The sequence below is a fragment of the Haemaphysalis longicornis genome, unplaced genomic scaffold (genome assembly GCF_048455015.1).
Source record: "Haemaphysalis longicornis isolate Haplotype H1 unplaced genomic scaffold, Haemaphysalis longicornis Haplotype H1 scaffold_6, whole genome shotgun sequence".
Lineage (NCBI taxonomy): Eukaryota > Metazoa > Arthropoda > Arachnida > Ixodida > Ixodidae > Haemaphysalis > Haemaphysalis longicornis.
Window position 1 is genome coordinate 61,820,032 of NW_027526407.1, and position 12,540 is coordinate 61,832,571.

Sequence of the window (12,540 nt, forward strand, 5' to 3'; positions counted from 1 at the left end):
AAGTGTCGTGTTTTATGAAATTAGCCCGGATTATTTCTGCAAGGAATGGTCATCTACGGAAAGCAGGGATATACATTTATAATTCAACTTTGTAAGGCAAGTGCAAGGCTATATATTAGCTTGGTTCTGATATATTTTATAAATTACACATTAGGTACTAGGGCGGAGTTTGGCCTAATTAGAATGACTCTTGAAAATATTTGTTTTGCTAGGAATCAATTGAAAGGATTTGGGGGATGGGGTGGCGGAGGGCTGATGGTAATAACGTGTATTTCTTGTTTTTCTATGTGCCGCCGACACTTAAAATAAGTATAAGAGGTATTTCTAGAAGATAGACTAGATTGTGATGTATGACGTGGACTCAAAGCGTCAGCGCTACATGGAATGGAGAAAAATCAATCCTGCCTGCGTAAGAGTAAACGAAAAATGATTCAGGCTGCAATATTTTCAAACTATAAACAGCTTATATTGCATCATAGATAAATTTTATTTGGTAAGGTGCACAATATTCAAATACATGTAAAATTTATTAGATGCTGGATCGCTTGATATCCCCCCATGAACCCTCGGGAAACGGCAGTGGATGATTCATGAGCCGCCATGGCAGGGTACTTTGATACGACACTTATCCGCTGTCTCAGGCTTCACACACATGTCGTTGAAATGAGCGGCTTACCTCTTTATTGGTTCTCCTTTGTTTATTTCCCGGGCAGTCATGATCGTGGTGTCGCTGATAGTCACTAAGAGCCACTTTGCTGTCGCATTGAGAGCACTTGAGACGGTACGTTCTGCGATGTTTTATGTGTTCCTGCGTAAATGCAAAAACACGAACGCAATAATATTTAGGTGATGCACGATAATATCCCTACATATACGGAATTTATAATTAAGTCTTCTTTAAGCAGGCTTGCTCGCGTACAACTCCGAAGCCTCGAGCAAGTGGTGCAACTTATAACCTTGCATGTGTCACGGATGAACTTTTGTTGCAATTCATTGCTCGGTGGTATAGTACATTAGTTTTTTTTTCCCCTTGACCAGAAAGGGCAAACAGTGGTTTCCTGTACTTGTACTCGCCTGATTCCCGTGAGATTATACGGATTGCTGCGATAGGAAGGACCCCCATTTCGAATTCAAGAAACGTACGAAAATCATAGATGTATTATTTAGTATGAATTATTATTTAATTGTTTATTAGTTAATTATGGGGTTTAACGCGTCAACGCAACGCCGGCGATGAGGCGCGCAGTAGTGGATGGCTCCGGATTAATTTTGACCACCTGGGGATCTTTAACGTGCGTCGAAATCTCGTACACCCGACGGGTGTTTTTGCTTTTTGCCTCCATCAGAAAAGCGGCCGCCACGGTTGGGAAGGCAAACCGCGTCTTTGGGCACGACGCCTTAGCCACTAAGCCACCGATGAGGGTGGGAATCTATTCATTGTAGTAGCGTGAGCTACACTGGCCGAGGTTGAGCAGTTTCGCGTTGCTCCAGTATAGCCGCGCCCGAGCTTGTGCCAGGAGCAGTGAGGTCACACGGCACACAGCTAGCGCGCCGGAGCCGCCGTCGTGACTCGACTGGACTGGATTGGACTGGATGAGGCTGAATTGGAAATCATTTTAGCAGCACTAAGCTTTATAATCAGTCCTAGACAACCAGGAAACCTCATTTTACCCGTTTCAACATCTGCTCACGCTACGCATAACCTGGTAAAGCGGAGCTAAGCCACTGCTAATTTTTACGTTCCTCTACCCTTAATCTGTATTTGCGCAGAAGTCTTCACTAAGCTCAATAGCATTTGACCGCCGCAGCGCTGATAGAAAAAAAATAGCAGTGGTTTAGCTCGGCTACGCCAGTATATACGGAGCGTGAGCTAAGTTTCAGCTGGTTATTCTTAGCTTTCCTGGTTGTCTAGGATTTGCTTGATTATGACGCTTAACTGCTGCTTCAATGACACACACACGGTATGCGCATTATGTGACACATGTATATTTATCAAGCGGCTCCGGCGCAGCGTCACCAATCGCCCCAGAGCTAAGCTGGCTCCACAGACTACGCCGGTGTTGCAGCGACGCACGAGCCATCCCTTGCACACCCGGCCACCCTTCGCATGATCATCAAGTGGACAGGGGCACCACGTGTGGAACGGAGGTTGGCGAAGACGCTGGGCGCATGGGGTGTGTGAGAGACGCCGGGCAGCCAGCAACGTTCTATGCCCCATGTGACGTCACTGCTCTTCGCGCATGCGCAGCACGGCTCTCCAGGAGACACGCGAAACCGCTCAACCTCGGCAGTGTAGCTGACGCTACAAAACAAGAATTTCTGAATCCACGCCTAGGGAAAAATCTGAGTAACGGGAAGGCATCTTGGCACATCTAGATTGAAATGAACTTGGGTGTGGTATTTTTAAGAGGTTCGTTGCGGTCGGCGTAGTTGCTGATTTTTGATAATGGTGAGCAGTAACGACTTTGGCGAGAAATAGGACTCGTAAAGAGAAACCCTCTACGTGTGAATATTACAGGCGAAGAAGCCACCAGCTCCGCGCAGAAAGAACGTGACACAGGAATGAACTGGGAGCGGGCTTCGAGCTCATGTGATCTTAAATGCATGTCTGGCTGGCACTCGGGATAGGTACTGCAGCATTACCTGGCGTGACGTGCCTGATCGCGTCCTGTAGGTCGCTTTTCTGACAACATGTGTGCGAAACGCTGATGCCACACCTACCGGGTGCTAAAACCCATAGTGAGAAACTGTTCAGAAACCCACATAATAGAAGAAAAACGTACTATTTCGTAGTGAAAACACTGCGCAGAAGGACACACAATAAGAAAAAAAAAGAAAACCCATGACACAGGCGCAGTGTCGTGCTTGGCCTGCAGCTTCGCTATAAAAATGTTTTATCCCCGGGCAAACGTTTTTTTATTGAAGAAACATTTCTGAAGCCTAAATACCGCGTGTAGAATACACTTTGAACGATTGAGACAGAAACCTTATGTTGCTGCAAATATACGAAGTACACGTAGTTTAAATAGAGAGATTTGTCACATCATTAAGTGAAGATATTTTTCTCACAGTTGTGTGACGTGAAGAGCACGAAGTTAATATAAGGTGACACTTTAGAGAAGTCAACGAACACCTATGTATCTGTTCAGCATTATTTGCACCCGTTTCATGACTAATTTTTATTGCACTATGCAGGTCACTTTTTTTTCGAGAAAACCACTAGCCGCGCGCACAAAATACTTACTAAAATAAATACCTTAATTTCCTCAGCACACTGCACTGACCTTGAGGCGTATTCCTTTATTAGCATAAACAGGCAGATGATCCTTTTATGATATTGGAATAAGTATATCTTAAAATATTAGAAAGCTAAGGTTAATGCATACTTGTATCTCTTGGCAGTCCCATTCATCAAAGCACAATAGGCATTCTGTAATATCGGCTGGCGGCTGATTTTTCCCTCCAATATCAGCCTCTGGGGATTGAGGGAAGGCTTCCAGATGCTCCTGCGAGGCAAAAAAATCCTACTTGTCGGAGGACAAGAGATTGCGGAAGTGCATTTTCGCTAGCAACATTGGTACAATCACATGCTGTCGGAGCACGCGAAAACCTACGCACTTTTTAGTCTATGTTCTTGTCTTGCTTTGTCAGTTTCTTAACATATGAAGAAGTCCCGGACATGCCCTGTTTTTGAATCGACCAATTAACCGAAGCAGCTACGCAACGTCACCATTAAATTTAATGCAGAGATTTCAATCTATGTCCGTAAAACATGAACTGAATGCCATGAAGTACTAAGCACATGCAAGATCCGTAGCATGACGTCCTGAACATCGCTACCAAGCAGTGACAATTAAATTTATAACAACTCTCTGTTTGTAGTATTACCGGCTTGAAGTGAACAAATATGAAGAACGCGTGGTTGTTTGTTAGAAAGGAGCTGTTTGGCCGTGATGTTGCATAAAAATACAAGATTCGATTGGGAAAAAAATGAAAAATACGCTATCGCAATTTTGGAAGCTTGTCAGTCCTACCAGAAGGATGGGGGCTTTGGATGGTTTCCTACTATTTGTTTGGTTGGGTGATCGGAAATCCTGACAATTTTTGTGAGGATGCAAAATTTTACCTAATTTTAGCGAACACCTGGCATTACAATACCGGGAGTGCTTGAGGTACGTAATATTTTATCCCCTTCCCGTCCCCACAAACGAACCTTGAACACCGCAGAATGCACAAATTATGCTACCTGACTTGGCCCACAATACTGTAATAGGCTTTTTCTAACTAGTAATATAGCATAGTTTGTACCACAATATTAGGTTTACGTCATGTCTGGGCGGACAATTTATGTACGCTATCACAAAGTGCAGCTAATTTAACAGCGTTCTTGATAAGTCCAGGCTGAAGGCTTCATTTTTGAAAAAAAATTAATTGCAGCCGCCGTCTTTGTTCATCTGGCAAGAACGAGGGAGATAAGTTTCTCTTTTTCAGCGCCAGGCGGTAATAGGAAATTCTCATTAGTGTGGTAGCGCTTTGCAAGATGGTGCTTGCAGTTGGTGAGGCTTGTACGTAGGGTACAGTGCTCAAATATTACCCCGGAAACAATCCTTCATGGCACCACGCCAAAATATAACTACCCTTTTGTTCTTAACGCATGGCGCAGTACGTTAAACGAGGTTTTATAAAGGCATTAAAGCTGTTTTACTGAAAAGTACTTTTTTGGGGGGCGCTCTCCTTTTGGCCTAGCTCTGTTATGCAAATATTTGTAGAGATATATTTGCGGAGATCAATCTCTGGAAAAACGCTTAGACAATGTATTAGTTGGCACTCTAGAATTTGTACACATCTGTTACTACGTGTTTTGCCAATGACCACCTGTTTGCTAATGACCTGTGCATTTGTCTGTTTGCACTGGTGATATTCCGACAGTTCTTCAGACTTCGCGGATGAAGGTTTTTCATATTGCTTTGTCTCCTCTTCGTGCTCCATTGGCTCGCTGCTAGAGCGATTCTTCGAATTAAAAACACAGAAAAAAAATGTAAGAATATTTCACAGACAGGTCATAAGTTCAAATTGACAACTGCAGGCATTTCCTCTACTGAAGCGTGGATGGCATGAAATTTAGTTATGTTCAACACCTGAATTCGATGCTTCATTGACTGCATGGTTTGACGCGCCGACACAACGCAGGCGATCAGGCGCGCCGTAGTGGAGGGATTGACCACCTGGAAATCTTTAACGTGCGCCGAAATCTCGTACACACCGGCGTTTTTGCTTTTGTGCGTAAGCTACACTCGCCGAGGTTGAGCAGTTTCGCGCGTGCCGTGAAGGGCCGTTTTGCGCAAGCGCGCGGGACATTGGATTGGATTGAATTGGATCGGATTGGATTAAATGGGATCGGATTAGATTGGCTTGGCTTGGCTTGAATTTGGATTCAATTGGATTTGATTAAAGTAGATTGTGTTACGTCATAGCCGCGGCAGACGCGCTGGCGCCGCCGCGTGCCCAGGTGTGCACCTCCATTGCGCAGTAGCCAAGTCTAACGCTGCACCGGAGCCGCTTGATAGCCGTTTTGCCTGGCTCGTGAAGAGCCGTGCTGAGCATGCGCGAGGAGCAGTGACTGGACAGGACTAGACTGAATTCGACTGGATTGGACTAGACTGGACTGGACTGGATTGAACTAGATTGGACAAAACTGCTGAACCTTAGCTGACGCTACGTATATCCTGACATAGCAGAGCTAAGCCACTGCTAATTTTTCGACTCCATCAGAAAAGCGGCCGCCGCGGCCGGGACTGAAATCGATGCATAGCAAACGAAGCATCAGCACAAACATAAAAACCGACGGGAAATCAACCTCTCAGACGGATCACTGGGGAATTCCACGCACTTCAAAATGAGCCGGTCACCCCAAGGCAGTAGTTTTCTGCAAGATGCGGTTTCAGATCTCACTTGTGTAATTGGCTTGGTTTCTGCCTTACAAGAAGGCGAGGACACTCCTCTAGGCAGTGAGTATTGTAAAATCCACATGTACCCTAGTGTGGCGCCTTTATTTCGTAAGCGCGAGCTGTTCGCCTTTCTGACTGGGATCCGATTCACAACTTCCAATTTCAGTGCTAAATTCTTATCTACGACTCCAACCAGCGACGCGCATGGTTATCGCAGCTGGGCCACTGCACCAGGAATTGCTTAGTTTTGGTGCAGCTGGTCACAGATCATTCCACAGCTCAGGATTAGCGCAATAGCATAAAATACTCTTGCACCCTGTTTTCGAAGGCGAAGTGCGCAAAGCAGGCTAAATTGAGAGGGCAGCCGTTTCTTTACTTGTTAATTTCACTTCAGAATCAGTGACCGTATTATTTTTATTGTACCTAATGTAACGTAAATTACAACTCAAACACATTAGCAAAGAAAAATAAACAAGGAAGTGAGGAAAACCAAACATTCTGTGGTACATACGCTGGTGAGCCAATTCTGTTCAGAAAAAAAAACTGGCCGTATAGCGGCCCATTTTGGTGCAGAAATGCTCGTCAGACGTGAATGTCTCGCTCCTTTTTCCAGTCTAGCTCTCATGCTCTCCGCCCATCTCCTGCCGTTCCGCTGCTCCTCTGATAATCACAATGTATGTTTGCTCAAAGGAATCCAATTCTTCCGAGGTCCACTGGAAGCACGCCATTTATTCAAACATTTCGTTAGAGTCGGACTTCGAGTGCCACCGCGACGACTAAGCTTGCGCATGAGCTCGTGCTGTATTTCTGGAACAAAATGCTGTGCTCCACTCGCAGTTTTTATTTGGTCTCGGAAATATGACGCACATATTTACTTTCAGGGAAAAGAGCACTGCCTATATAGTACTAATTTGGTTTCGCCCCAGATTTTTCTAATGCTTATTTTTGCGGAATTTTTTGAAGAGTATGAAGGGCGTTTCCAGATTTTTGAGGTTTGGAAACACTTTATCCACTTAAACCATTTTATTCAGAGTTTTTATCTTTGGTCTGGGGGCGCAATCGAAGGGCAGACGTATGGACGCACAGACAGGCAGTCACAGGAAGATAGGCAGGCAGAATCAGACAGAGGGGGAAAAAATTTGAGGGTATATGTATCTCAAGCAAGACTATCGTCATTAAAGGTAAGCGAATGCGCATCAACAACTTTATGCACATTCTCTCCAAAACATAAGACAAATCTAACCGAATGAACTGTTCAACAGTCTCATGCGTCAGCTGTGCAAAACATTCGCAATAGCTACCAAATCATGATCTCCCGTTGCGAACACCCAGGAACTTCACTCTCCACGCAAAAGTTTTAATTTGCGATTTGCGCAGGAACGTGCTTTCGGTGGCAGAATAAGCAAACTCACACGTGTGCGATTTTCCATCTACTGCATGCTTCATATGGCTGTTGCACCCCGTGTTTTTATAGCCGCAAGTGTTCACGCGCCACACAGGCAACAGCTGATAATAAAGATATGGCATACCAGGCTGACTGCGCAAGAACGACTCAGTTGAGGGGCATGCTTAGTGCTGCAGCTTTTTCATCACATGTCGAAACATCAGAAAGCGGTCAATATCAACATGCAACCTTCGCAGCCATACTTCGTTGTACCGTTTGACAGCCTTGCATAATCGTAAAATCGGCCATCCCAGTCAAACATTTCAGTGTACAACGAAAAGAAGTTGCCTCTTATAAGTTTTACAATTTGGTTATGCGGGCGAAAGTGCGTCATATTGCACTATATAGCAGCTCCAAGGCTTTGTGCGCAAAAGATGAATACATAGACACAAAAGAACTGCCATAGGTTAGCTAGACACTGTACGAAGCACGTGAACAAAAAATAGGCGGCTGAAGCTAATCACAACAGGAAAAGGTCGGCTTAGGTTTCTTTGAGTAAGTATTCACTGAAGGTTGGCAATGAATATCTACCAACCGCCTGCATCTCATTCACAACGACGCTCAAAAATAAATGTACGAATAAATTTGCGCTAACCTGGCCTCCATGATGCGCGCTGTCAAGATCAACGACAACGGCGAGAAATACATTCTAGAAGGCCAATAGTGATCATGGACGTCACGTGGTTCAAGGTGGCCGTGCACACGCCACCGCCGTACCTCGTTCACATTTCTCAATCTCGGCTTTTTTGAGCATTTTAAAAGCGTGTGTGCGTGTGCATGCGTGCCCACGTCTTTATCTCATGACTGGTTCGTTTTTCTGCATTTATGTACCAGAAATCACGTTATGAGGCATACTTTGTTGCCGGTTTATTCGTCCGGTGCTGCTGTGTGTACTTGCGCGGCACATCCGATAAGGCGTTTTTGATAACGCCCAATAAGTTGTTTTCATACGACGCCTTTTGCTAATGCAATTGTAAAGCTCTGACTTCGCTCAGTGGGTCTGTAGTACCCACAACTATTGTCCTATGCTGTGTATAAGTCTTCAGTGCCTATATTATACCATTAATAAAGACGATAATATTATTGTACCATAAATATGCAGCCAATATTATTAACGAATAGTGATAGGAGTGCCATTCGGGGGCAGGAAACGAGCTTCCTGGGTCAGGGGAAAAGCCCGAGTAGATGACACCATAGTTCCCATAAAAAAGGAAATGAACTTGGGCTAGCCATGTAATGAGATGAAGCGACAACAACTGGACGATTGGGGTAACAGAGTGGACACCAAGAAATGGGTCTAGAAGAAGAAGGAGGCCCTTAACCCGATTGAGGGATAAAATAAGGAATTTGGAGGTAAACAGTGGACTCGAGCAGCGCAGGCAAGGACCGTTTCGAGGTAAACGGGAGAGGCCTTTGACGTGCAGTAGTCCTGATTACGCTGCTGTTGACGATTATGACAATTAAAATGATAATTATGATTCCGCTAATGATAAAAATGTGCCTTCCGATAAATATTGGGCCATTTTTGTCCCTTGCCGTAGTCCATTAATGTTTCCGATTTGTGCAGCAGAGATAAGCCAGTCGTAGACTGTCCCACTTCTGCGTAAAGTTCATTGTACGGGTACTCTTCTGCTAAATACATTACTGTTTTAACACCACCCTATACCAGCAATAATTTTGTGTTTCTCTCAAGAAGAACGTAGGAAGCATTCGGGGAGAACAAGATCGGCAATAGTGGTTTTGAAAAGTGTCGTCAAGTGAGAATACTATTTTTTCGGCTCAATCTATAACTTGGAGAGATATTTAAGATAAATCATTGAAACTCAATACTCCAGCAGGTTTGCACAAGATTAACAATGGGATTTTCCTTTAAAGCATCAATTGGAAGGCAAGTGTTCGTTGATTGGCTTGGGTTTCTACGTTTGTTTCAGTTTCGGTGGTAGGCTATACCCAATTTTGCCATAATCTAAACTCCACTTCACTCCGTCCTAAAAGTTACGTTTATTCACAGCGTAACACTGGTGGGAGAGGACTGTTATTTGATGAATACAAAAAATAAGTTTGATACACTTGATGCGTGAGAGAACATCACTTTCTATTCACCGTGACACCCACAATTTATTATATTTTTTCAATTATAACCGTAAATCCCGGTGCCTGAAGCATGGTAATTATCCCTTGTTTCAGTGTTTCTTTTACCACATGTTCTGTTCGGTTCCCTTGCGAAGTGTTTCGTATACTTACGTGTGCCTCTTAAACATGGGCGAATTACAAGCCCTAAAACTAGCATAGACCCCATTCTTAGATTGAGTTTGAAATGGCAAGCAGTAATGCCTCCCTAGTGCGTTCATCACACCAACTGAAACAATGTCTGTGTGGTCCTGCAGCGCTTTCTAGTAGCTGCCGGATCAAAAGGAAAACATTCAGACAACTATATTAGCCTGAAAGCCTTGTTTTACATTTTTTCTTGATGCACTGTGGCGAAGTAAAACAGACGTAATTGATTCGCGGAGTTGGTATTTAGTACTCTGTAGAGTGGAGCGCAAATATGGACACTGGCTCTGTCAAGAAAAGAGGTAAAGGACACAACGAATTAAGGCGACTTGGAGCGTGCCTAAACAATGCACATTAGAATGCACACTTAGGAGTTTAACAGGCTGTGTTTAAAGCAGGCAATTAAAATTTCAAGCAGTGTCTTCTTTGCCACCGAAATTTTCTGATGAGCTGGATTATGAGCGTGTGTTTAGTTTTTTTTTTACCCCGGAAACATGTCCCGGAAAATAATTTTTCGGCTTCTGTACATAGATCGCGGGAAAACAGTATTTTACACTATGTCTTTGGCAAAGGTTGGAAGCTTAGAAAATGTAAATAGGCCCATAATTGTCGTTTGTAATTTTCTCCATGTAAATATTTAGGTGCTTATACCTTTTCTCGTTTTTAAGTACAGAGTCTGCTTACCTGGGTGGTGTCTTTACTGTGGCTGTTTCTTGGGCAGCCGTTGGCATGTTCTTGATAATATCCAAACATCTCGTTCGTAGACACAGCCTTGACTTCCGAAAAAAACTCTTTGCTGTGTATCGCATGCTCCTCGTAACAAGCGAACAAAGGACAAAGAACCATGTCACTGAAGTGCTCTTAAGTTAGCCAACTGTTGTTAAAGTGCATATGTATTGGTTAAAAAAATTATTTCACACAGGATTGTCCCCTGTGATGATGCAATTATTACTCGTCAGGCTTCACGAACATATGCCAGGCGGGAAAAATAGTGCTCATATCTAGCCGTGGCATTATTAGTAAAGCCGATACAATTCCCATGACGTTTATTATTTTCATTGAAAGTGGTATCTTATTTTTTATACTGGGCTACTAAAATAGGCGATGGATAATAAACCTTGTTCCACTATATCAAATTCGAACATACACAGCCGTCAGTCAAATGGTACAAGCCAGGAGATAGCATGCCGATTCGTGACACAAGAACAGTAGTCACGCGGTCGATAGTCACTATAGGTATTGATCGCAAAGATCCAAGATGATCGTTTTTGTTAGATCACATTTTTGGGGAAAACGAATATCCAGGATGAAAGTGAAAGCTGAAGAAGAAAACAACAGGTCGAGAAGGTGCAGTTATCACGAAGAAAACATTGCGGAAAACCAGCGCGAAATAATGTACCAGACAGCCTTTTGGTGTTGAGCAACACACGACGGCCGAATAGTAAAATGCGAGAAGCGTCGAGCGTTTTCCAGTGCCCTTTCGGGCCCTGCAAGTGGCGAGGTGGAGGAAACGACGTCCATAGCCTCCTCAGCCAGAGAAGACGGTGAAGGTGGTTGCCCAGCCAGTGGTGACGAAGCGCTTGCAGTCGGCTGTGGCTGTCCTGTCTGCTGCATGGGGGGGGGGGGGGGGGGGGGGAAGAGGCTGCCCCACGACAGTCAGGGAAACTAACCTGCGTCAGAGCCGATGCCTGAGGGGGCCCGGTTCCTCGGCGCACCACCTCGGCGGAGGTAACTTCTCGCACAAACAAGAAGTGCCGTGGCATTTCTTGAATCGAAAGACCTTCTTTAATATTGAGAGACATTATTTCTTACCTTTCTTAAAATTCCTGAGACTTCCTTGAGTACGCAGGATGTGGCCCTGCACATATGGCACACTTTGCTTCCTACGCTACAGAGGAGTTCGAGGGATAATCGGTACTCGTGAACTTGGCACAAGTATTTTTGCCACGATAACTCTGTAGTGTGGGGCCAAACATCGGGCATCTAAAGAACCCGCGCGGGATTGACATCTATGCATATACGAGAGATTAAGAGATTCAGGAAGCTTAGTAGAGTTGAACGTCAGTACCCGGTGCTTGGTAGGGATGTCAATGCCATTACGTCGGACCATGATACGCCAGAGAGCAGCATTTTCCTGTTGCAGGCCCTGATGGATTTCATCCTCCGTGAGGTATGCAGGGTGAGGATACGAAATTACTCTTTGGCATGAGTTCAGGCTTCGGTGAACTGATACCTTAAAAACTACGTTTGCTAGCCGTTGCATTACCAGCACTGTATCCGCCTGGGCTTTGTTTTCGCATTCGATGAGGATGCCTCCGGATGACATCTCGGTCACTTTGAATTTTCCGCCAAAGACAGCTTTCAGCTCCTTCGTTACCACAAACTATGAGGCCTTCCCCAGGGTGCACTGAATGTCGGTTGATTCAATAACAAGAAAATTTGAAAAAGCTTGTTCTTTTAGTTGGAACGAGACCCTCGATACAAAGTAGCTTACGGTGGTCCAGATGGATTCCGAGCGTGATCAAGAGAAGGTTTTGTTGTAGACATAGACTAATATAAATGCTCAGCAGCCATTTCGCCGCTCACCTTAAAACCCAACACAGGAGCGCAGAAATGCGTTAGCCATAAACAGCATATAACCAATGAAGAAACCTGGGGTGGTTATTCACACAGGGTTAACCCTTGCCGCCTAAAAGCAGAGGTCAGAAACCAGAAAAAAAGAGGGCAGAAACATGGAGAAAGAAGAGACGAAAGCGAAAGAGAGAGAACGGGACAGGAAAGGGCGACTGGCTGATTCCCCCTAGGCCGGGTCAGTCCGGGGGTGCCTTCTACAACAAGCGAGGGCAAAGTGGTCTGTTGGCTTCACCAAGGGGC

General features: G+C 44.6%; 1 protein-coding gene across 1 annotated transcript in view; it reads right to left on the reverse strand.

The window, feature by feature from the left end:
* LOC144142801 (uncharacterized) overlaps window positions 1-12,540 on the reverse strand; it is a gene marked incomplete in the record, with an annotated part of 266,299 nt that overhangs the window by 223,387 nt on the left and 30,372 nt on the right. Inside the window, 4 exon segments of the mRNA XM_077674555.1 lie at window positions 677-808; window positions 3,387-3,506; window positions 4,891-5,010; window positions 10,351-10,479. Coding sequence (XP_077530681.1) covers window positions 677-808; window positions 3,387-3,506; window positions 4,891-5,010; window positions 10,351-10,479 — 501 coding nt within the window.